Below are 22,707 nucleotides of genomic sequence, written 5' to 3'. Positions count from 1 at the left end.
TGAAGCAAAACTAATAAACTTTATTGTGCCAGGCCTTCTGCACAGCAATCACCTTCGGCATTTGTTGCATAACAAATGCACCACTGGGATTTGAAATAAACATTCCGTTTTTCTCATCATGACGACTACTTGATATTCATATTTCTAACAACCGCAGAAACTGTACAATTTGGTGCTTAAAAGCTAGGTGTAAGTAACTTCTTTCTACTTGCAAATATCTTACTATTTTACAGTTGTAACACAGGTAGCAAAGCTTTAGATATGACTTTACCCCAACAGCTCTTGCATTAGCCTCGAACATGAACAGAAGATTGTTCTTTACCATGTTCAACTCTCAAGTTTGCATTATTTATGTCTTGCTTTCTTTCACTCACTATCGCTATGAGTCCTACTGGACCAGCTAATCTCAATCTCCAGAGTCCGTGATGAGCCATCCTTGTTGTTGTCCTGGCTGAGGCTGAAAAGGCCACTATACAGACCTTCACTAACAACTTTATCAATTTGGATTGTTACCCTCCCGATAGTGGTCTGAAACAAAAGTTTACTCATCAGAAATGCTGAGACTGATGTTAAGTAGGAGTGACCTGCACTAGGCAAGCCCGGTGCAACGAGCTCGACCCAGAATACAAACGCAAGGGGTTTTGAACTTGAGACCTCCAACATGAAAGTCCCAAGCTCAAACCACTGGGAAACCCCGAAGGGTGTTCTAACTGGAAGTTCATTGATCAAAGAATATAAACTTCACATCAGACATTCAGAATATAAAGCTATTTACCTTCCCAAATGTGTTTTTGCTTTTGCACAAGATATGTAACTTTTGTCCCTTGGGTGGTATATCAAAAGCCCATGTGAAGCCTTCTTCCCATTCTGGTGATGTACTGTGACTCACAACCTAATCATGAACCATAGATTGTTAATATGTACGCAGATCACCAAAACAAGAAGCCTTTTTATATACAAGGTTCTTTAACACATTCCTAAACCTAAATATTTCTTAATCGGTAGACATAATTTATTCCTCTCTTGGAAGTTCCTATGAAGTATAATCAAGTAAACTGCAATTCAAATAAATTTCAGAATAAAAAAGGAAAGAACAAACCACACGAAAATATCACACAAAAAATGTTCTTAGCATGAATAGATCTTATAATTGTTGCATGAGCTTAATATGATTATCCTGTGTCTCGGACTTTTCAAATATGCCGACGCACCCATGTAATATACTACTTTTGGAGAATTGAATATGCACCTGACAGTATTTTAAAGAGTCCTAGCAACACTGTGATTATCTATAGAGATCCATGGAACTCATCACTGTCTTATGCAAAGAGTTATATAAGACATCATGTAATTAAACATTCAAGCACACAAGCAATTTGTATGAAGCACCACTATCGCTGGCATGCCTTAAATACCTTCAAAGTAATGTCTAGTCACCCAGAACTGAGAATCAAGGTAATGTGAGACGACATTCTGTTTCTTCCTCACACGAAAATCATTTTATAGTTCTTTTTGAATATAATTACAGGATAAATTTGTTATTTTGAGATTAGATTTATAATAAGAAGTTGATCTTGGAAGCTCTACATTTTTAAAAAGGAAATAGTGGACAGATTATGGTACAAGGATTACCTTTATGAAGGATCCACAATTTGATAATTTTTATAATGGAAAAAAAAAACTAGGGAATTATAATATTTGGATGGGGAAATTATATTTTTAATATAGTATATTCCAGATACAAATGTTCCGACCACCAGCGACTTCATTGACTTGTTATAGTCTCACAAAATATTGGAGACTATACACTACCCTACTATACTCACTGCCCCTAGTTTGGGTCGTGACACTGCAATACACATACCCTACTATACTCAGAGTAGCTGTGATGGTACTTAACACATATACCCCTAGTACAGTTGATGTAGGCTGTGATTGTACAAAATTGTCATTCTCATGATAAGTTAATGATTTCAAAAGTATAAAACAGATTTTAGAATAACAAAAGCGTTTGTGCTTCATCAACAATTATAAAGTACTGGCTCATTACCTTTGTTTGCCGTGATGGACCATTTCCAATAGTCAATTGACAAAAAGCATTAGTTCCTCCCATCACCTGCTTTAAATTGTTTGCACGCTTGATTGTGACTGTCAAACAACCTGGTAAGCAATGCAACAGACTATCTGCTCTATCATGGAAACTTGGTGGGCAAGTCTTCATTAGTATCTGCAATACTGGAATGGCTTCAGCTGCAACCATTGCTTGTGAGTTTGACACATCCATTGGCATGGTTGACCATGATTGCTTGAGTAAGCATAGTGTAGTCAATACTGAATCCTGTGCAGGCTCACTACCAGACTTCAATGCTGCCACCAGATGAGGGATACAAAGCGTAGCAGCATCAGTAACATGGAGCTTGGGAAAATTAGAAAATATAACATGAATTGTCCGGAGAATCTCCTCACTAGCAGTTGCCTTGTTCCACAATTCCTTATCAAGTGCAGCTGCATTTCAAGGAATTTTAAAGTGTTTTTAGCAAATAAAAGGAAAAGGAAATACTTGTACTGCAGTCATGACAAGAAGAAGGAACAAAAAAGAGATGAAAACAAAAGGTATGCAACAAAGATTTAGGATTTGGTCAGCTTAAGATTAGATCATGGAAAATTTGAATTTCGAAATTCATAGATCAGAAATATTAATAGCTGCATTGGAGCGCTACAAGAAAAATTAGACAACGAAAGAATAAGCATCGGGTAACAGTTTGGCATCTTGTTACTTAATTTACAGGGCCGTTTTATTTTTATTTTTTATAAGTAGGATCGTTTTATTTAATGGCATTAGGTCTTATGTCTACCAATCTAGTGCACTATGTTTTTCCTTTTGTCAGCTGTCCAATTCTTTGAAGCACTAACTTTAGCTTACAGATCTAGTTTCTGAAAATGGCTCTGAATCTGTAGCTATCAATTAAGTGCTAGCTTCTAAAGTGACTGAAAAGATATAGCTTTCAATTTATTGTTTCAAGACTTTACCTTACTTCAACTTGTGGGGATATAAATCAAAATGTGAAAAGAAAAATAATTGCAGCATAAACTTTCTAAGGGTAAAATATTGGAACATATGTACATCTGAAGACTCCTTTTCTGGGTTTTTAGCAGATTGCATGTAACATTATTGTCGTGTAGGCTTTGGATGGTTCATGTATATTTCCATAAAAGCTCTTCACCAGATGTAGGTGCTTCATAATCATCGCACTTCCAACAATTAAAAATGAAAATCAAGTACTCCCTTTGTCCAAATTTATGCGGCACACTTTCCTATTTAGTTTGTTCCAAAAAGAATGTCACCTTTAGAAAAAATTGAACTTCAAAATTCTCATTTATTTAGGTGATTTATAGCCATACAAATGTCTAAGGCTAGTCTTACATACAATTTTACTTCAAAAATCTTTTACCCTTAATGAGATGATTATAGCAACATAAATGTCTAAGGCACGTTTTAGATCACAAGTTTCAGAAGTCTTGCTTTCTCTTTAAAGTTGTGACGAGTAAAAACGTGAACATAAAATTGGAGGGGGGTTACTTAACAAGCAAGTTACCTGTCAAAGATCTGATAAGCTCGTTTGATACATATTCTTGAAGCGTGTGATTTGAGAATAAAAACCTTACGAGCAGAGATGCTTGTACTACAATTTCTGTATTAGGGGCTATAAGCAGTTCTTGAACCATTAAAATTCCACCTGCGTCTGCAACAGCTCTCCTGTTTGTTCTACTGCTCATTACAAAATTTTGCAATGCACAAATTGCCACCATTTGCATTTCTTCTGTTGGTTCATCTTCAAGCAAGCTTATCAGAGCTCGACAGGCTGAGACAGAATCACTCGATCTAGCTAGTCCTTCATGCTGGGAGAGATCACCAAGAGCGAGAGCTGCAAGAAGCCTACCAGTTGGCGATCTAGACTGTGGATCCAACAAATATTGTGCCAGAGGAGCAATTGCATATTTAGATACCTTCAGCTGTCGTACCCTGACATTGTTGAAAAGGGCTTCAAGTAATCTTCCCGATGCTTCTTCACACTGGTGAGATCTTAGCAGATCCAGAAGGGCATCAACTGCGCCTGCTTCAGCCATCAGTTCCGCACATGAAATATCGGCCTTTTCATGAACTATAAGTGCATCTAGTGCAAGAGTGATGGTGGTCTCGACTGTTGAACGCAGCATCTTTACAAGAACCACCAGGGGAACTTTGAAGTAGTAATCAGAGTTAGAGCACAGGACATTGCAGAGAACCATAGCTGCTGGCTCCCACAATGCAGGCGGTACAGGGTCGTCTTGAACAATAACCTTTGCAAGCTCAAAAATACCGCCAGCATCAGCAACTGCTTTTGGCCAGCTTAATGAGATATTTTCCAAAGCTTTAATTGCCGTCTGTTGTAAGTTCAAAATACCAATGCCTGCTAGCTGCACAAGAGGCACTACAGCATTTTTTGTAGTTATATCCTGCTTAAAATGCTCTTGTGCAAGGAGGTGAGATAACAATTCAGTCCCAAGTTGCTGGATATCTTGAGATGGAGACTCAAGAAAGGAAATCAGAGGCTCAATAACCTGGCTAGGAGAAAGATTCAGAGTTGAAAGACTTTGTGGCTTCTCTAGAATATTTACAAGAGTCTGCAAAGCACTGTGCTGTCCCCACAGTCCAATATCTGACCGTAGTAAAACCATAAAGAGAGGTTCTACAATTTTTGCAGCTGATGTGCTTTTCGAAATAGCACTACTATTTGTCAATATGCGGAAGAGTTCTGCAATAGTGGAGCATAGGGAACTGGATGCAGTTGGGAGCAGCTCAAGGCAATTTTCTATTATGCCTGCTTTGACCATATCCATCTTGCGGGGAGTTCGGTCTTTACCCAACTTAATAAGTGCACAAATACTTGCATCGCTGAGCCGGTGGTTTGAGCTACAAATCAAATGAACCAGAAGATCAACCAGATCATAAGCTGATGCAACCTCCACCAACTGCTCATCATCCAACAAGCTCTCAAAAGCACAAACTGCTGATTCCACAGCCCGTTCTGCATCAGATTGCATTAGCATTACTAGGGGATCCACAAATTCAGAAGCAATTGGCAAAGCTCTGACTTTTGGATCACCAAAAAGTACAAAGCATAACTCGGCAGCATCACTTTTCAGTTCCAATGGAGAAGCTGAAGAAAGAATCTTATGTAGACTCTTAAGGGGATTCCTTTCTAGATCAGCCATCAGTAATGTTTTTGAATCACTTTCCGATGTCAACTTAATCAAGGCGCTAAGAGCAACTTTCTTTTCACCTTCTAATGCAGCATCAAGCATGTCAACTAATGGCTGAATGGCTTGAATTGATGTTTCTGAATCTCGGATGTTCTCAGCATCAAAAAGTTCATTTAAAGCCCTAGCAGCACTCAGCCTTGCATTTCTTGACCCCAAATGAAGAACAGCAATCAGTTGTATTGTGCAACTAACTGCTGCTTCATACTGGAGAAGATCAGAATTGCTAAAGAGTATTCTCAGTAGCTCAGAAATAGTTGCCTCAGTCAAGTCTTGAGGACTCAAAGATAGGTACTTTGTTAGAGCCTCCAGCGCCCCAGCTTCAGCCATGATTAATTTGTTTGCATCGTTACCATCTGCAAGTTGTATCAAGAGACACACAGCCAATGGAGGTGCACCTGGTCTATCAGGAAGTGGTTTTAACAGATCTACTAGTAGAGGAATAGTCTTGCGCACAGTTGAACCAACTCTCACATCATCAATTTCAAAAAGATATTCCAGGGCAACCTGATCAGGGTTTCTTACCAATAAAAATTCTTCAGAGAGAGAAACAAGATTCGGCATATCAATTTCAATGTGACCAATCAAGCTCACTAAACCAGCAATTGCACCAGAATTCGCAATAGTAAGATTTATTCCCTTGTCCCTCTGACAAACAAGACTAGCTATTGCCTGAGCAGCGAAAAATCGATCAATCATTTCATCAGATTTCAGAAGATGTGCAAGCAAGGGTATAAAACGCATGGATGTTGGAGAGGATACTATATTGGCATCTTGGAATAATATAGCCAAAAGCAAAGCACTGATCCACATGCCCTCTGCATCTTCAAACTCTGCCTGCCATATCAAATTTTTCTTCAGTTCACTTGACCAGATAAAAACTTCAAAAAGAGCATGTGAACCTTCATCACTTCTGATGATTGGACTCAACAAAGGTGACAATGAATCAGTTACTTGCTTGTCAACCTTTTCTTAATTTGTTAATTATTTTTTAATTAATTTCATCTCAGTTGCCAAAGTTGAGAAGGTAAACTTGCATATTCGGGTACTCGGAAAAAATTTCACGTAGCAACTCAAGTGGTTTCTATCAAGAGCTAGCACATGGCAAGACAAAGAGAAACCAGTATAACAGAAGATGAGACATGACACTTCAAATGCATTAGTTTTTATCATGATCCAAAACCATGAAGTGAGACATAAATGTTGGCCCTAATCCAGAAGTATGTAATTTATACAGATGATACCTCACAGCCTTGTGAATTCATTATTTTGGGTAGTTCCTACAAAGGATCGGACTAATGACGTATACGATATTCGGATTCTCGATGTAGATGCTACATCGTTGGTTAAGTCAGGTAAATGAAACATTCAACAGTTTTAAATAGTTTTACAGTACCGGCCATAAGGTGCTCAATCAACAACATACCCAGTGTATTCCACAAGTGGGGTCTAGGGAGGGTAGTGCGTATGCACTACGCAGTCTTACCCTTACCTTTTGAAGGTAGAGAGCTGTTTCTGACAAACTCTCAGCTCCATCAGGTATTACAATCAGTCTACATTAAACCGCACAAAGAATAATAACCTGGACCAAGGTCCAAAAATCAAAAGTACTGAATAAAATTAGCCAAACAACACTTATATGGTTCCAAGTTGAAATCAAATTTGGTTCTTAAAGAAGAGGCCTGCAGCACAAAGACAGTCAGAATTATACAATGCCTACCTGTTGATTGTAAGTGTGTCTTGCAAGCTTGTCAGCAAGAGCCTCAAGTCCCCCCGCTTCCTGAACAGTGGACTTGCTATTTATATGAAATGATGAAATTATTGATAGCAGCCAAAGGGCAACAGTACCCCCCAAGACCATTGCTGGATCTGGAACCTCAAACTCATTTCCTTCCCCAAATGGAGTTCTTTCTGTGAAACCCCTAGGGGTTCTGACTTCAATTTCTAGAGAAGAACAGTTAGAGTTTTTCTTCATCATATCAACTAATGCATATATAAGAGGTTTCAAGTACCCAGATGCATAAAGTGCATCCATTGACTGAACTTTGTGTTCCTTGGCAGCACAAATAACCAATGCTGTCCCACCAACACTTACTTCTAGGCTGCTAGAGTTCATTATTCTATCAGCCAATGCACCTATTGACCTGGATCTTGACACTAATAGGTCACCTAGCACAACTGGTTGATCTCCACAGAGCCTCGATAGAATTTCTATTGCTTTATCTTGTACCATTGGAGATCCCTCACATAGGCAATGTATAAGAGGCTCTAAACTAGATGGAACTTCAACAAGGGTAGACCAGGGGTTGTATGTTGAATGTGTGCCTTGCTTTTCCCTAGCAAGAAGTGCAATAACATCTAAGGCGTCTGCAGCATCAGTTCCATCTGCACTCATTGCTTTTAAGGATTCTGCAATAGCGAGAACAGCAAATCGACACTGAGCAGTTCCCGTCAGTACATCTCCCACTGGAAAATGCCTCAATATTTGATGAAGGCCACGTGATGCATTTTTCTTACCTTCTATTGATCCTTCTCCTAGAACTCGGGTAAAAGCTGAAACAACATCTTCAGCCAGTGCTTCCGCAGCTATTTCTGGATCAGACAACAGATTGGCTAAAGCAGCCATTGCAGTCTCTGCAGAATCAATAGATGCAGTTTTAGCCAACTTAATCAGTGGTCTTACATCTCCTTCAGCAATATAAAGCATCTTATTTGTAGATTTTTCTTTTGTTGGACGGGACAAAGCACCCAAGGCTCGAGCTGACTGTGTTGCAACAACTGGAGTTTTGCTAGTCAAAAGCTTCTTGAAAGGATTAACCACTTCATCCACTGCGAGGCTGTCACAAATATCATGCCGACTGCTGAAGAGGTCTGCCAAGACAGAGGCAGCATATTCTTGAGTCTTTTCATTTGAGGAATTCAGAGCTAGGACAAGTGATTTTAGCCCTTCGTTAGCAGCAGCCCCTTTATGTACAAGGTCACTCTGAGATGCCATGGTAAGCACATGACCTAACACCTTAATTACATGGGCCTTTGAGCTTGGTGAATCTCCCTTCAGCAACAGTAGCAATTGATTTATAGTAGCCGGGTCAGCAGTAGTGATTAGTTTTGTTAGGGATCTAGCTGATGCTTCTTGTCCCTTTGGTCCACCATTTTTTAGAAGCCACAAGAACGAGTGTATAGCTCCAGCACTTTCAACACAGGCACGAATGTCTTCACTATGGCAGCACAGGTTATACATAACATGTGCTGCATCTTCCTTAGCCTTCTGAGACCCCGTTTCTAGTAACTGAACAAGTGGCGGAATCCCACCAGCAGCAGTGATTGCCCACTTGCTGTCATCAACTTGGTCAGTTAGGATTGCAAACATCTCAACAGCATACTCTTGATGTTGTTCACTGGATAACCCCAGCAGTGATATCAGTAACTGAATTCCTTCTCTCTTTCCAATTGCATCCCAGATACTCACTCCATCACAACATAACTGTATTAAAGAGAGTATCAGATACTCTTGTGCATCACCACTGGCCATTGTTATAAGGCCCGTAAGAACCTTCTTAGATTCTGATTGGTGGACGAGATTTGACAGATGAGCATTGCCATAAAGACTTGCCATTGCCTCAAGGAGACGTTCTTGGACCAACTTATTATCCCGCGGCTTTAGAAGCATTATAAGAATATTCTCAACCTTTGTTGCATCAAAAATTTCTTCTGCATTGGGCTCAAAGATCATAAGAGCATAAGCAAGTGCTCCAATTATATCAGCAACAGGAGCAGCTAATCTTGGGGACTGAGAAAGTTCACAAAGATACAGCACGAGGACACACATTCCACTGAATATATTGGATAAAGCTTGTGTCGCATGCCACTGCAAAAGCTCTCCTCCTTCGCCTTGCATACATTCTTTGGATGGAGCTACGACAGCCCCTATGAGAATTGGCACACCATGTGAGTCAACAACAGCTTTCTTTGCTTGGGTTGATTTGAGAGAAAGAACCTCCAAAGCCTCAGCTGCACTGGCACGAACACACACGTCATTTTTCTGATGTAAGAGGCCTAGGAGAGCTTTGATTGCTCCAGAATCAATTATTTTGGGAATGCTGTCACTGACTGCCAACATTACTCGGGCCAATAGCGAAGCTGCATTTGCTTGAGCTGCAGCATTATCAGAAGAAAGAAGTCCTAAAATAATGTCAACTCCACCACCCTCAAGAGTTGCCTTCCAATATCCATCTTTATCACCACAGAGATTTCTCAAGGCCCCTGTCACAAATCCTTCTACTGTTTTATCCTGCTTCTGCTTTGGGTTAAGCTGCTCCCACAAAGTTGGTACTACACCCTCTGTAACAAATATTTTAGTGCCAATAGGATCATCTGAGAGGCCATTAGATGACACCTGAAAAATTGCTTCTGCAGCTGCCTTCCTTCCTTCAGTGGAATCCGACTTCAAAACTGAAAGTAGAGGTGGAATACATCCACCTAGAAGAACCTTCAACCTTAAGTCTTCATTTTTACATAATATAGATAAGGTTGCAGCAACATTTACTTTTGCCAAAGGAGTGCCATTTCTGAGAATGAATATGAATAATGGCATTGCTTGGCCATGTGAACAAATAAGACCTCGTGCTTCCTTTCTTGCTTTGGCTATGCCGAGCAAGCGTGCTGTAGTAAGTTCTTTTTCATGTGGGGAAGATTTATTTGCATGCAGCTGCTCAATAAGTTGAGCAACCGTTGACATTGTCTTTTCTTGATCATCCATTTCAGCAGTTCCATTGGCCTCACTGGAAGTAAACAACATCTTTTATTGTCAATATAAATCATAGTATGCCTCATAAATTGATGAAATAGTAAGGGATAAAATTAAAGCAAGCAATGTGGACATGATTTCTGTCTTAAGACAATTAGTGATAGGTAACAAATCAGTGATTGTATATGCCCAATAAACCCTGGTCCTCCAAGTGTTCCTTGTATGTTAAAAATAAAAGATAGACGAATCAGAAAAGCTCAGCAGCCAGGAAGTAAAATTCTCTACTTAACTTCAAGCAAAAATATAAAAGAATTGTTATGGAACAAATTCTCTGATTAGTAAATGTGATGGTACGGATTTTAAACCAACCCAACTAGCACATTTACATATCTTACATTCACATGAAAGGGAGGTTAACAGACCTGTTCTTCTGAGAAGAGAATGAACCCTTTCTGACCCTTGGGTCAGGGGAAGCAGATTTCGACATTGGCAACAACACTCCACTTTGAAACTCTTCTTGCTTCCTACATAATGTAACTACCTCACATCAGTGTAACATTCAGGTTTGCTTGATCAATGATACCACAACCATAAAAATCAAAGGGAAAAATCACTGAAAAAACGAACAATGTGGATGAATTTGCTCCCTGATATGCTTGACTTTGACAAAAAAATCCATTTTAGACCAAACCACTTCACAAACTTAATCTTGAAGAAAAGGGGTATTTACCGTGGCCAAAAAAATTTCCCCCAATGCTGCAAAATTCAGCTCCTCTGTTGCTCTTCTAGGTTAAACTTTAACAATTTACAAGCTGGAAAACCCCCATTTTTCACATAGCTGGACAAAAATTGAAAATTGGCCAAAAAAGGTTCTGCATAAACCCCCAAAAAATAATCAAAATCATACCCAGATCTCCATTAAAACCTATACATGCAGGTGAGTGAGACTCTTATACATACATTACATTATTATAATACACAAACCACATGCATATAATTTGGAAAACGGAATAATCAAATTGAAAAAAAAAAGTTAAGAATTAATAAAAACCATTTAAAAACTGTAAAAACAACAAATATACAGAGATCGAATCAGAAGGAACCATTACAGAATCTTACTTAAACAATGAATGTCTGTATACATTACCCACGATACGTCAAATTAATAACAATATTTTATTCATTTGAAAACTAATTTACAGAAAAATAAATAATAAATTACAAAATGTTCCAAAAAATTGTACCTTTTGAGTGAAAATTTTAACAGTTTCTGCAGAAGAACATCATCATCATCATCATCAATGGAGGGAGACAAGCAGGTGTAGAGAGAGAAAGAGAACAAGAGAGAGAGACTGAAGTCTAATTTGACTCTTTCATTGCTTCATTTCTCCTGAATTGTTTTGACACTTGGTTTTTTTTTTTCTTTTCACAGGACACTAAGTATGGGTTAATTAAAAAAATATTTTCGCCGTTTTATTTTACGTGACAACTTTTTCTTTTTCGTTTATCTCTAAGGTATATATGAATTTATTATGATTAAAAATAATTTATGTTAAAATTATCCTATTAACCTAATGAGATTATTTAATTAATGACCATATAAGTATCTAAAAATTCTCTTAAATTATAAAAAAAAAGTCTGAAATATATTCAAACTTTAACCTAAAGTGTATCTCAAAGGTATATATGAATTTTATTATGATTAAAAATAATTTATGTTAAATTTATCCTATTAGCCTAATGAGATTATTTGATTAATGACCACATAAGTATCTAAAAATTCTCTTAAATTATAAAAAAAAAAGTCTGAAATATATTCAAACTTTAACCTAAAGTGTATGTATGCTTATGAGTTCAAAAAAAAAAAAAAGAAGATAAAATTATAATGTAAGATTCACTCAAATTCAAACTTGGAATCGCTAGGAAAAATTTGAACATTTTTATAAAAGTTAAACAATAATATGTAAAATTATTGAGGATTAAAATCGTGTCAAATTGGACGGACCATGACCCAATCTAATTTATAGCCCACTTGAGTTCAATTCATTTAAACCCAAAGTAAACTTCGACAGGTCTAAGAGCTAACACAATTTCTATTTTAATTCATTCTAGTATCTCTAGTTCCGACCTAATCCACTCATTTTTAACCCCCTTAAGTATGCTTGTTTAAAAAGTGTTCAAATTATATATATATATATATATATATATATATATATATAATAATTTTTCGATAAAGATTTTCAACTCCAAAATGGCTATAGAAAATTACTAAAGATGAGTACAAACTACAGACACAAGTTCTAAAGCAAGTTTATATGGAACATGTTCATCCATTTGGTCAAAGAGGAACACCACAGTATTTTTTAACAGAAAGGGCAATAGCTTGCATTTTCAATGTTAGAGCATCAATGAAACTTGTATACTTTTTGTATTGAGGCGTCTCAACGAATTTGGGGTCTAAAGTCAAATTTTATAGAGAGATTATAATTTTTTTTCTTGACATATAAAAACTAAGTAATAATAGCATATTAGTATAATTGTAAAAATATGTCTAAAAAGAATAGGATATATATGTAGACCATAGTAATTAAAAATGTAAATAATACAATTTTTCAATGAAAAAAATAATATAAACTTAGAATAATAAAATCTAGTTCAAAATTTTGAGAAGGTAATATAATTTGAAATAGTATTGCATTGAATTTGATAAGCTAAATATAATAATATTAAAATAGTATTCACTTGTTGTAGTGCTTGAAATTTAAAGAAAATATCAAATGGTAGTAAAATCAAGATTTTCATTAAGAGTTTAAATTATGAAAAAAAAAAACATAAGTAGCCAAAAGAGGTTTAATATCAATTATATATACATAAAAAATAATTTTAACATAGTCTCCACTTGAAAGTCTCATCTGATAGTAATCATCCCTTGCTTGGAGAAAATATGTTGGTATAGAGTTGAATTAGGCAATTAAATTTGAACAAGAAACACACATATATCCTGTGTTGTATAATACACGTAGAACACCACATGTGACACAAATTTTTCATGTAAAACATATATATTTATTTATTAAATTTTATTCAAATTTAAATATCTATTTATTCTCGTTTAAAATTATTGGGCATATGTTACGCCCAAATTCCGGGACCATGAGATCCAACTACTCTAATTTAACTAGATAGATGACCCCTAACCACATTTTACAATTTAATATAAAAAATATATTTGAATCACAAACAAGAAAAATCCTTTCAAAAACGATACAAAATACCTATTCTAGACAAGTGCAAAAGTTTCCAATAGAGTATAATCAGAATATAAAATAAATAATATAAAAAAATCGACATAACTTTTACTTGAGAATAATGTAGATAGAAGTTGATGATAAATAGTGTCATTTCATAATTTAAATAACATGAAAGTAACGACGATAGTAAAGTTTTTTTCTTAATGTAACATGATACTTTAACTATAGTTGATATACACCCACCAAGATTTAGTTTTAGAAACTCATTTTTAAAGAAATATATCAAATTCACTCATGCAAGATCCATTTGGTTAGTTTTTCTATGCAAAGAAAAAATGGAAAATGTTCTTTTGTGTTCACATGATGTTGTAATTTCTTTGATGATTGACCCTAGCTTGTCATTGGTGACATTGAATTTGAGGCATTGGGTATTTGATGAAGGACTCTTCATAGCTTGAAACTCTCTAAAAAGTCTAAAGTTGGATACCGTAGAGTTATGCAATGAAGATATTGTGAATTTACTGTTCAGGTAGTTCGACATTAAAAATTCTGAAGTCATTATTATTCTTTGACGTTTTCTTTTTTCATGTTGTAATTACTTCTTCAAACATAAAAACGAACTCAAGGATTGAAATGAATCGAGAACATGAGTCTATTTATATTTGGAGAAGTAATTTCTATATGATAAGAAAATTCAAGGAATAATGATAGCTCCAAAATTTCTAATGTAGAATGATGTGACAGCAAATCTCACAGTAGCCTCATTGTATAATTCAATTGTATCTAACATTAGGCTCTTTAGAAGGGTTCCAAGTTATGATATCCTTTATTAAATACCTAATGCCTAAAATCCAATGCAATCTATGACAAGTTAGTGTATATAAATATGTATGTGATATCAACATTAAGTGAACACTAAAAAAAAAACATCTTCCACTTTAAAACTAATCCAATGGATCTTACCACACCCTTACCTTGACAGAATACTCAAAATAGTAGAAATAATAATAATAACAATAATAATAATTAGATTTGAAGAAAAAAAGAGTAAAATTTATAATTTTTCAATTTACTTTTAACTTCAAAAATCAACCTAATTTCTATAATATCATATTCTAAAACTAAAGGGACGGGGAATGACTACTTGTAGTAAACCACATGATGATATGAGCCGACCAGAAGAAGTAAGACTTAGACTACCAGATCCTGAATACAGTCTTCCTGGAAATGAAGAGAAAATCAAGATGGATATATATCAATTTTACTTAATATTGTGTTCATTTGTAAACAAATTGAACTTATATATGTTGGTAGAAATTAAGAGTCCATACAATAATAGTGGTTGTATAACCTATGCAAATCAATCTTACAAAGGTAAGATATTAAAAAATACATGGATCTAATAGCATAATCAATTAAAAAAATAGAGAAAATTAAAGGAAAAACAAAGAATTAAATATCTTACAACATGAATACTCATTGATTGAATTGAATTGCAACATCTTCAATAATCATCTTTAGTGTGAGTTGAAAAGTGAGGGATGAGAAAATTATAAGACATATATGAGTTTATATAGGGGAGGAATGAGACTCTTTATGGAAAGTAAATCTAATTTAATTCCAAAATATGGTAAAAATATCAATTAGTTTCCAAGTGATTAGAAACCACTTAATGGAAAGTAAATCCCTATTGTGGAATTGGGAAGTAATTAAATCAAGAAAATAATTATACATCTTAAAAGTTGATTCTTATAGACATTTTTTTTAATTATTATTTTTTATAAAAAGTTATATTTTAATTTTGTTTATGGCATCTCTATTTGTAATCTTTTATGTGATTTAGAGCTTTATGTTATTCCAAAAAAATAATAATTTGGAAAGTAGAATTATATTGGTCTGAAGATATTTTATTTATTTTTGGATGCGTGAAATTGATGAAAAATGTGGAGTTTTTGATATATACCCCCATATATTTTGCCCCAATGTTGTATTTTCTTATTTCTTTTTTAATTCCAATTGTATGCTTGTCTGGAAATAAGTTGTAAAAGAAATATCAAGAACTCTATTATTTTCATACAAATAAATTTTTTAGCCAAAATAATGAATGTTCAATTGTGTATTTCTTTTCACTTCATGTATCATGTGAAACTCATTTATGTGTAGTCAAATTAAAAAAATAGCCTTAATAATGAAGCTTCAAACATATTAATTTTACTACTCTAGCCAGAAAATATGACCCAAAAATTATTGGATTGGTAAAACATATTTTTAGTATTGTGAATGAGTAAAAATAAACTTCAAAAGTATTGAATAAACGATCTTGTAAGCTTAAAAAAAACATATACAAGAAAAAAACCAATGCTTATAAATTTATTTATTTTTTCTATTTTTAAGATTGAATTCGTGTTAGCATGAACAAATCGCCGCTCGCAAATGATATAAATCACATGTTTTATAATATATACATGATACGTATAGTGCATGGTTCCTACAATATTAGTAGCCTATCTGGTCTTCCAATAACTTTTGGAAATTTTTTAAACAACTTTGGACATTATAGTTAGTTGATTTAGATATTTTCGAGTTTTTTTTTTTTTTTAAAAAAAAGGTTATTATGTATCTCAATTCGATCTCTTGGGAAAAAATGGTAGCATCAAAAAAATGAAAAAAAGAGATGGTGATTTTTATATTTCTCGCGAAGTGGATATCATTAATTCAAGAGTAACTTTCACATATAGTAAACACAAAAATCATATGCTATATATATTTATAATTTGCATAATTCAACTCCATAACAAACTTTGCTATGCTATTTCTCGATACATATATACAAAAGGCAGTTGCTATTTCGTTATACATATATACAAAAGAAATAATTGTATAATTCGTTGGCTCTTCTTCAGATTTGTATAATTTCGCTGGCAGACCATTTGTATAAATTGATCTCAGGCTCTCGTTTGTATAAATCGTTGGCATCCTCTCAATTCAATTTTATGTGTTTGTGTATGTGTATAAAATTTGAATTTGTATACAATTGAATCGAAATAAAACGTTTGTATATCAAATATCATTCTCTCTCTCTTTATACAAACATAAATTATACATTGTATTTTGTATAATTTGTGTTTGTACAAAGCGAAAAAGAGAGAAACGCAAAAGAAAACTAGACAGGAAAATATTTGTATTATATAATCATAAGTGTACAAGACGAAGATATATGTATTTGCATGTGTATATACAATTTTCTCTCGTTTTATACAGAAACACAATTTATACATTTTTATTTGTATAAAGCGAAAGAGGCGAGGGCGAGACTGACGAGCAAGTGCGTGAGAATGGCGAGCAAGAGTTTAAGGGAAAGACGACTAACAACATATTTACTTTGAAGCACAATTAAATCAAAATGTAGTTATAAAATAAATTAATAATTTTCCATTATATACCATTTTCCCATAATTCAATCACTTGGCTAATAAAAAAGATCACATTTTTGGACTTCGACCAAACACTTTTTTTTTCACTATCCACACTCTTTTTGAGGTAAATTCCTAAAAAATTGATTTCACAAAGATGTGGATGAACAAACCTTTCTATAATCTTTGTATGAATAAACTTTTCTATAATTAAATTGTTGGTTAATATGTGCATTTTCCTTTAGGTTACAACGTAATTATCCGTCTGATGCTTCAAAAAATATCAAAAAACTTGTGTCTTTCATCAATGTTATTAATTACTTGCATTTTATATAATAATTCTTTTTTTAGTATAATAAAATTGACATGTTATAATCGTACAATGCACAATTATAAAGACTAATATATTATACAGCTATATATTCCACGTTAAATATTGAATGATGAAAATATCTTCAAAATCAATTGATCTACTTTTATGTCCTTCATTAATTAAATTACTTTTTAACAATTAATGCCTAAAAATGTAAAAATAATTCATATAGTAGAGTTCAAGTCAAGATCATGATGTACTATTGATTTTAGTCCAATGTATTTTTAGCTCATTTTAACTCAAAGTAACTTTTGGACTAATTTTAACCCTATCCATTTAAGTTTACTCAATTTTAATCTAACCTAGCCACTTGATATCCTTAATTCTACCATGTATAACGATTGATATAGCGAGATCGTTTTGATTGATTTGTATAGTGTTATAATTTATAAATTTATAATAGCTAGGTTGATATCCTTTTAAAGTTTAATTTTGTATTATACTTTAGATTAATTAGGAAAAAATAAACGAAGAGAGTGATAATACTAAGTGCTTTTATTGATACTAGCTAACCAACTATAAGTCTTAGTGGGTAGGTTATGGTTGAGTATTTAAAATTAAATTAAAATTATCTATCTAATTACCTTTTACATGTATATATTATGAGGATACATTTTTTAAGAAGCAAAGATACTGTATATGGTATTTTAGGGGTGTATACATTGCACGTTTCCCTATATTGACATTTTCTTATGCAAATGTTTTACTCCCCTAAATATCATTTTCCCACTTCCATAAATCCAATAACTCCTCCCGCGTCTCAATTAATATGATATAGTTTGACTAAATATTATATTTAAAAATAAATGTTTTACAATTTTATGATTTAAAATAAATCATAAATATTTGTATGACTATAAAATATCTCATTAAAGTTAAATTAATGCTATATATCTCAGCCTCTCAGTCAACTTTTCATGTTGTTCTTTTTTTGAAGTTAACTTGACTCATTTTCAAAGTCAAATTAAATTACATTAATTTAATATTTTAAACAAAAAATATATTTTTTCAAGTTAAATTAAATTGCATTTTTTGTATATTAATATGATGAAAAATACATCGTGTAGAATTCAGTAAAAGTTATTATAATTTGACGCTAAAAATCAATATGATAAACATACATTTTATAACGTTAGTCAAAATTATTATAATTTGACTTTTAAAAAAGAAAAAATAATGACAAAATAGACCAAAAAAAAGTAATAAATGCAGAAATATGATAAAAAATAATTTGACTTTAAAAAAAGGGAATTACAATAACAAAATTAAAAAAAGTATTAAATGCAGAAATATGATAAAAAATACATCATACAACGTCAAAGTTATTATAGTTTGACTGATGAAAAATACATTTTATAATATTAGTCAAAACTTTTATAATTTGACTTTTAAAAAAGGAAAAACAATGACAAAACAGACCAAAAAAAAAGTATTAAATGCAAAAATATGATTAAAAAAATATAATTTGACTTTTAAAAAAGGAAAAACAATAACAAAATAGACCAAAAAAAAAGTATTAAATGCAGAAATATGATTAAAGATACATCATACAATGTTTTCTTCCACCTAAATTTTCTATAAATTGAATTTGTGTCATTCTTCAACCAAACAAACAAATCAAAAATTTGTTGCTTGAGTAAACAAACAATGATTAACTTTCAAGCAATTCTTGTTTTCATTAGTTTTTTCTTTTTTGTTAATCAATGTTTAAGTGCAAATGAGGTTCTATTTTACCAAAATTATTATCAAAAATATGGAGGTGACCATCTAACTGTTACTGACCAGGGAAAAGAAGTTTGCCTAACTATAGACCAATATACAGGTTTTGTTATTTTTATTTAATTAAGCATCAATCTCTAGCTTTACCAAATTCATTTAAATAATATATTTTTTTGACTCAATTTTGTTGAATTCAGGTTCTGGATTTATGTCTAACCAACATTTTGGTTCTGGAGATTTTAGCATCGACTTAAAAATACCAAACAAGAACAGTACAGGAGTAATAACAACATTCTACGTACGTACATTTTTATTTTTTTATACACGTATCTTGTAAACGATTTATGAATTACAAAATCTTATAGATTCATTATCAAAATTGTACGCATTTTATGAATCTTATCGATTGATGACTGAACATTTACAGTTAACGTCACTGCCAATGAATGGAGATCCTGGAATGCATCATGATGAGATTGATTTTGAGTTCCTTGGAGGAGATGGACAATATACATTAAATACAAATATATTTGCAAATGATGGAGGAAGTAGAGAGCAACAATTCAATCTTGATTTTGATCCTACAGAAGATTTCCATACGTATCGAATTCTTTGGAATCAACATCATATCATGTAAGTATTTTAAGTTATACATATCGTCAGTATTATTAACTATGTACATGCATATTTATTGTTCTTATACTAATTTTTTGAAGATTTTACGCGGATAATGTTCCAATAAGAGTTTTCAAGAACAATACTAATTATGGAGTGAATTTTCCAACACACAAAATGCACATTGAAGCAACCATATGGAATGATACAAATTGGGTTGGAGAAGTAGATTGGAGCCAAGGACCATTCAAAGCTTATTATCGCAATTTTACGATTAATGGATGTCAATATCAAGAATCAAATCCTCAAGAATGCTATAATAATAATAACTATTATTGGAATACAATTACCAGTCTTAGTCCAAATGAAGTTCAGGAATTTGAAACTGTGAAGGCAGAACAAATGATTTTTAGTTATTGCATGAGGAACAATAGTAGAAATTTTCCAGAATGTATATTAAATTGATGATGATGTTCTTATAGTAATAATAAAGTTAATGAATGTTTGACTAATGATAACATATTACTAACTTATGTGAGTATACTATATAAATTCATCTATACGTACAACTCATGTGCTAGCGCTGTTCAAGTTGGAAGTACGGATTTATATCACTACAATAAATTCGATTATCAACGATAAAAGATTTTGTCATTTGAAGTGTAATTTTTATAAATGATAGTATGATTTTGTCAACAACGATTAGGAGATAATTAAGAGGCTAATTCGATGGCGTCTTTTTAAGTTGATTCGTCCAACAAATAGTAAATCGGGAGTAAAGTCCATGTATAAATACTTGCTCGTTCGTTCATTTTTATTTGTTATTATTTGATTTGATATACTCATTAAATAAAAAATTATTAATATAAATATTTTATCATACTATTTCTATTAATTAAGAGCCTGAAACTAAAAGGACAAAAAAAATTGTTAAAAATACCAAAAGGGCACATCAAGTTTTTTAAAATCAAAAGGACAAAATTGGTCCCGACTAAGTGATTTCCCTCAAACACAATATCGATACCGTTACATATGAGTGTTTGAGTTATAATTAAAATCAATGGAGGGGGACTTTCGCTGCCTTGTCAGTGACTTTTTTAAAATTTATTTTTAATAAAAACACTGCCAAGGCAGCAATTTAATTTTTTTTTTAAAAACAAGACAGCAAATTTAGAGCTATCAAAAAGGCCGATCCAGCTCAAACGTCGTGAGTCAATGAATTTGAAGGGCTAGGTTGGGCCAACCCTTCATTTGATAAGGCCTGCAAATGCTCAACCCAGCCCAACCATGGAAGAGTCGAGGGTTGGGGTGAGCTAGCCATTTTTTTTTTCAAATTTATAATTCTACAACATCAAAAAAAAGGAGAAGATTTTCAAATCAAATATGACAAACTATGACGTTTTTTTAATAATAGTAGTAAAAACTCTAGTGTATGTATCTCGTAAATCAGATACGAGAGCGAGATAAGAGAGTGACAAGCAAGATGAGAAAGAGGTGAGGGAGTGAGATTTGTCTATGTATCTTAGATAAATGTGAATCTACTTGGATAGAGTGTATATAAAACAAATTAACATAATTTTGAGTCTATATATTCTGAGATATATGTATGTGAACGTAGCAAAATCTAATAAATTGACATATCAAAATCTGATAAGATTCATAATATTAAAACACATCGTGCATTTAAGTAATTAAATTATATACGAGCGATGTCAATATTGTGTATTCTCATGTAACGATGTCAATATTGTGTCATAGACTTAGAGGGAACTCAATTCGTCAGGAGTGATTTTGCCCTATCGGTTTTTTAAAAAAATTGATGTTCCCTTTTCAATTTTTTCACAATTCTTTTTCCTTTTGGCTCCTTACTTTACTAAATAACGTTAAGTGTTGAGTCTTTAAAAAAATGATATGAAAAATAGCATTTAATGATAAGGGTAAAAAGAAAAAAGAAATTGTCTTTTCTTGATATATGTAAAAAGCTACAAGTAAAATTAAAAATCTATTTTAAGAATAAAAGACAAATAAATATGAAAATCTTTTTTAAAAATAACTGACCAGTAAAAATTAATGATGATTTATTAGTACATGTTATTCTCAATGTAATTTAACCTATAAATATTAATGATGATTTATCAGTACATGTTATTCTCAATGCAATTTAACCTATAGCGGCTGAAGTGGGAATTCAATTCAATGAAGTACATCTCACCCACAATAGGTAGAGTTGCATTGAAAAATCTAGGTTGAATTTCGTTGAAAAATCACTCCCAATATGAATCTCTTCGTGAATCTGAATTCTTCAAAATTAAATTCATAATACATTGAGTTGCGTCGAAAAATCACTTTCAACATGAATCTCTTCCTGAATTCTTCAAAATTAAATCTTAAGTTTTCCTCTTCATTGTATTTCCCTTGTGTGTCATGATGTTATATCCATTTATGTTTTGATTCTTAATCTTTATTTGTCAAAATGAGGGTTATAAAAATATCTAGTTGAATTGATTCACCGGATCTTCTATCTACAAAAATGAAAAAGATGTTTGTTAAGGATGACTTCATGAAATCGAGAGAGAAAACAAGTTTAACGAATATAGAGATGAAAAGAGATGAAATTTAGCGAAACACATGATTTCAATTTAATTTTAGGTTTAGTTATAGTATCTAGATTTTGATATAAGTTTATTTGATAGATGTTAAAATGGAATTAAATACTTTTAATCATAATTTTTATGTTAAATCCAAAAGTCTTTTTTAACCTTGAATAAATGGTCAAATCAGCATTAAGTGAAGAGTATGAAATTTATTTTTTCCCAATATGACTATAAAGAAAAGAGAGGGTATTAATTTCATCAACTTCAAGTATCATCAGTAAAATATTTATTAGGTCTATAGACTAAATTTATCATATAAGTGACTTCTAATATATGTATTCTCAATCGTGTATTATAAGTCACTTCTAATATATGTATTCTCAATTGTCCTTTGTTTGGGTCATTCTTGTTTATGTAGTATGGCTTAAGTGTCACGACCCAAAACGAGCCGCGAGTGGCACCCACACTTATCCTCCTATGTGAGCGAACCAACAAATCTAAACCCCAACGTTTACTAACATTTCAACCATAGTGAACAAAATATAATGCGGAAGACTCAAAACTCATTAATATAACCAAATAATAAGCTTCTAAAGTTTATCAATTATTATCCCCAAAATCTGGAAGTCATCACACCAAGAACATCTATCCTCAAATTTCTAAATCTAAGAGTAGTTAAGAAGCTAAAATAAGT

General features: G+C 32.8%; 2 protein-coding genes across 4 annotated transcripts; one reads left to right on the top strand and one right to left on the bottom strand.

Annotated features, from left to right (window-relative positions):
- LOC107004650 (protein CELLULOSE SYNTHASE INTERACTIVE 3-like) lies at window positions 1-11,453 on the bottom strand. 3 transcript variants are annotated; one of them, XM_015202937.2, is made up of 8 exons: window positions 11,293-11,453; window positions 10,779-10,920; window positions 10,471-10,572; window positions 7,022-10,082; window positions 3,597-6,138; window positions 2,051-2,505; window positions 776-892; window positions 1-528 (listed from the first exon to the last, which is right to left on the bottom strand). In XM_015202937.2, the coding sequence occupies exons 3-8, from the start codon at window positions 10,533-10,535 to the stop codon at window positions 367-369; spliced, it is 6,402 nt and encodes a 2,133-aa protein (XP_015058423.1). In that variant the 5' UTR covers window positions 10,536-10,572; window positions 10,779-10,920; window positions 11,293-11,453; the 3' UTR covers window positions 1-366. The 3 variants fall into 3 exon arrangements, with proteins under 3 accessions (XP_015058423.1, XP_015058424.1, XP_015058425.1); XM_015202938.2 differs by lacking the exon at window positions 10,779-10,920; XM_015202939.2 differs by lacking the exons at window positions 1-528; window positions 776-892; window positions 2,051-2,505 and having other exon boundaries at window positions 3,743-3,926; window positions 4,009-6,138.
- A 7,244-nt stretch (window positions 11,454-18,697) lies between these two features.
- LOC107003628 (xyloglucan endotransglucosylase/hydrolase protein 2-like) lies at window positions 18,698-19,948 on the top strand. The gene is made up of 4 exons (XM_015201949.2): window positions 18,698-18,907; window positions 19,002-19,102; window positions 19,232-19,437; window positions 19,521-19,948. Exons 1-4 carry the CDS (start codon window positions 18,733-18,735, stop codon window positions 19,882-19,884), a joined length of 846 nt encoding a protein of 281 aa, XP_015057435.1. The 5' UTR covers window positions 18,698-18,732; the 3' UTR covers window positions 19,885-19,948.
- Window positions 19,949-22,707: the final 2,759 nt, after the last annotated feature.

This window comes from Solanum pennellii, chromosome 11 (genome assembly GCF_001406875.1).
Source record: "Solanum pennellii chromosome 11, SPENNV200".
Classification (NCBI taxonomy): Eukaryota; Viridiplantae; Streptophyta; class Magnoliopsida; order Solanales; family Solanaceae; genus Solanum; species Solanum pennellii.
Note: the sequence above shows the minus strand (reverse complement) of the source record. Positions and strands in the feature narration are given on the sequence as shown.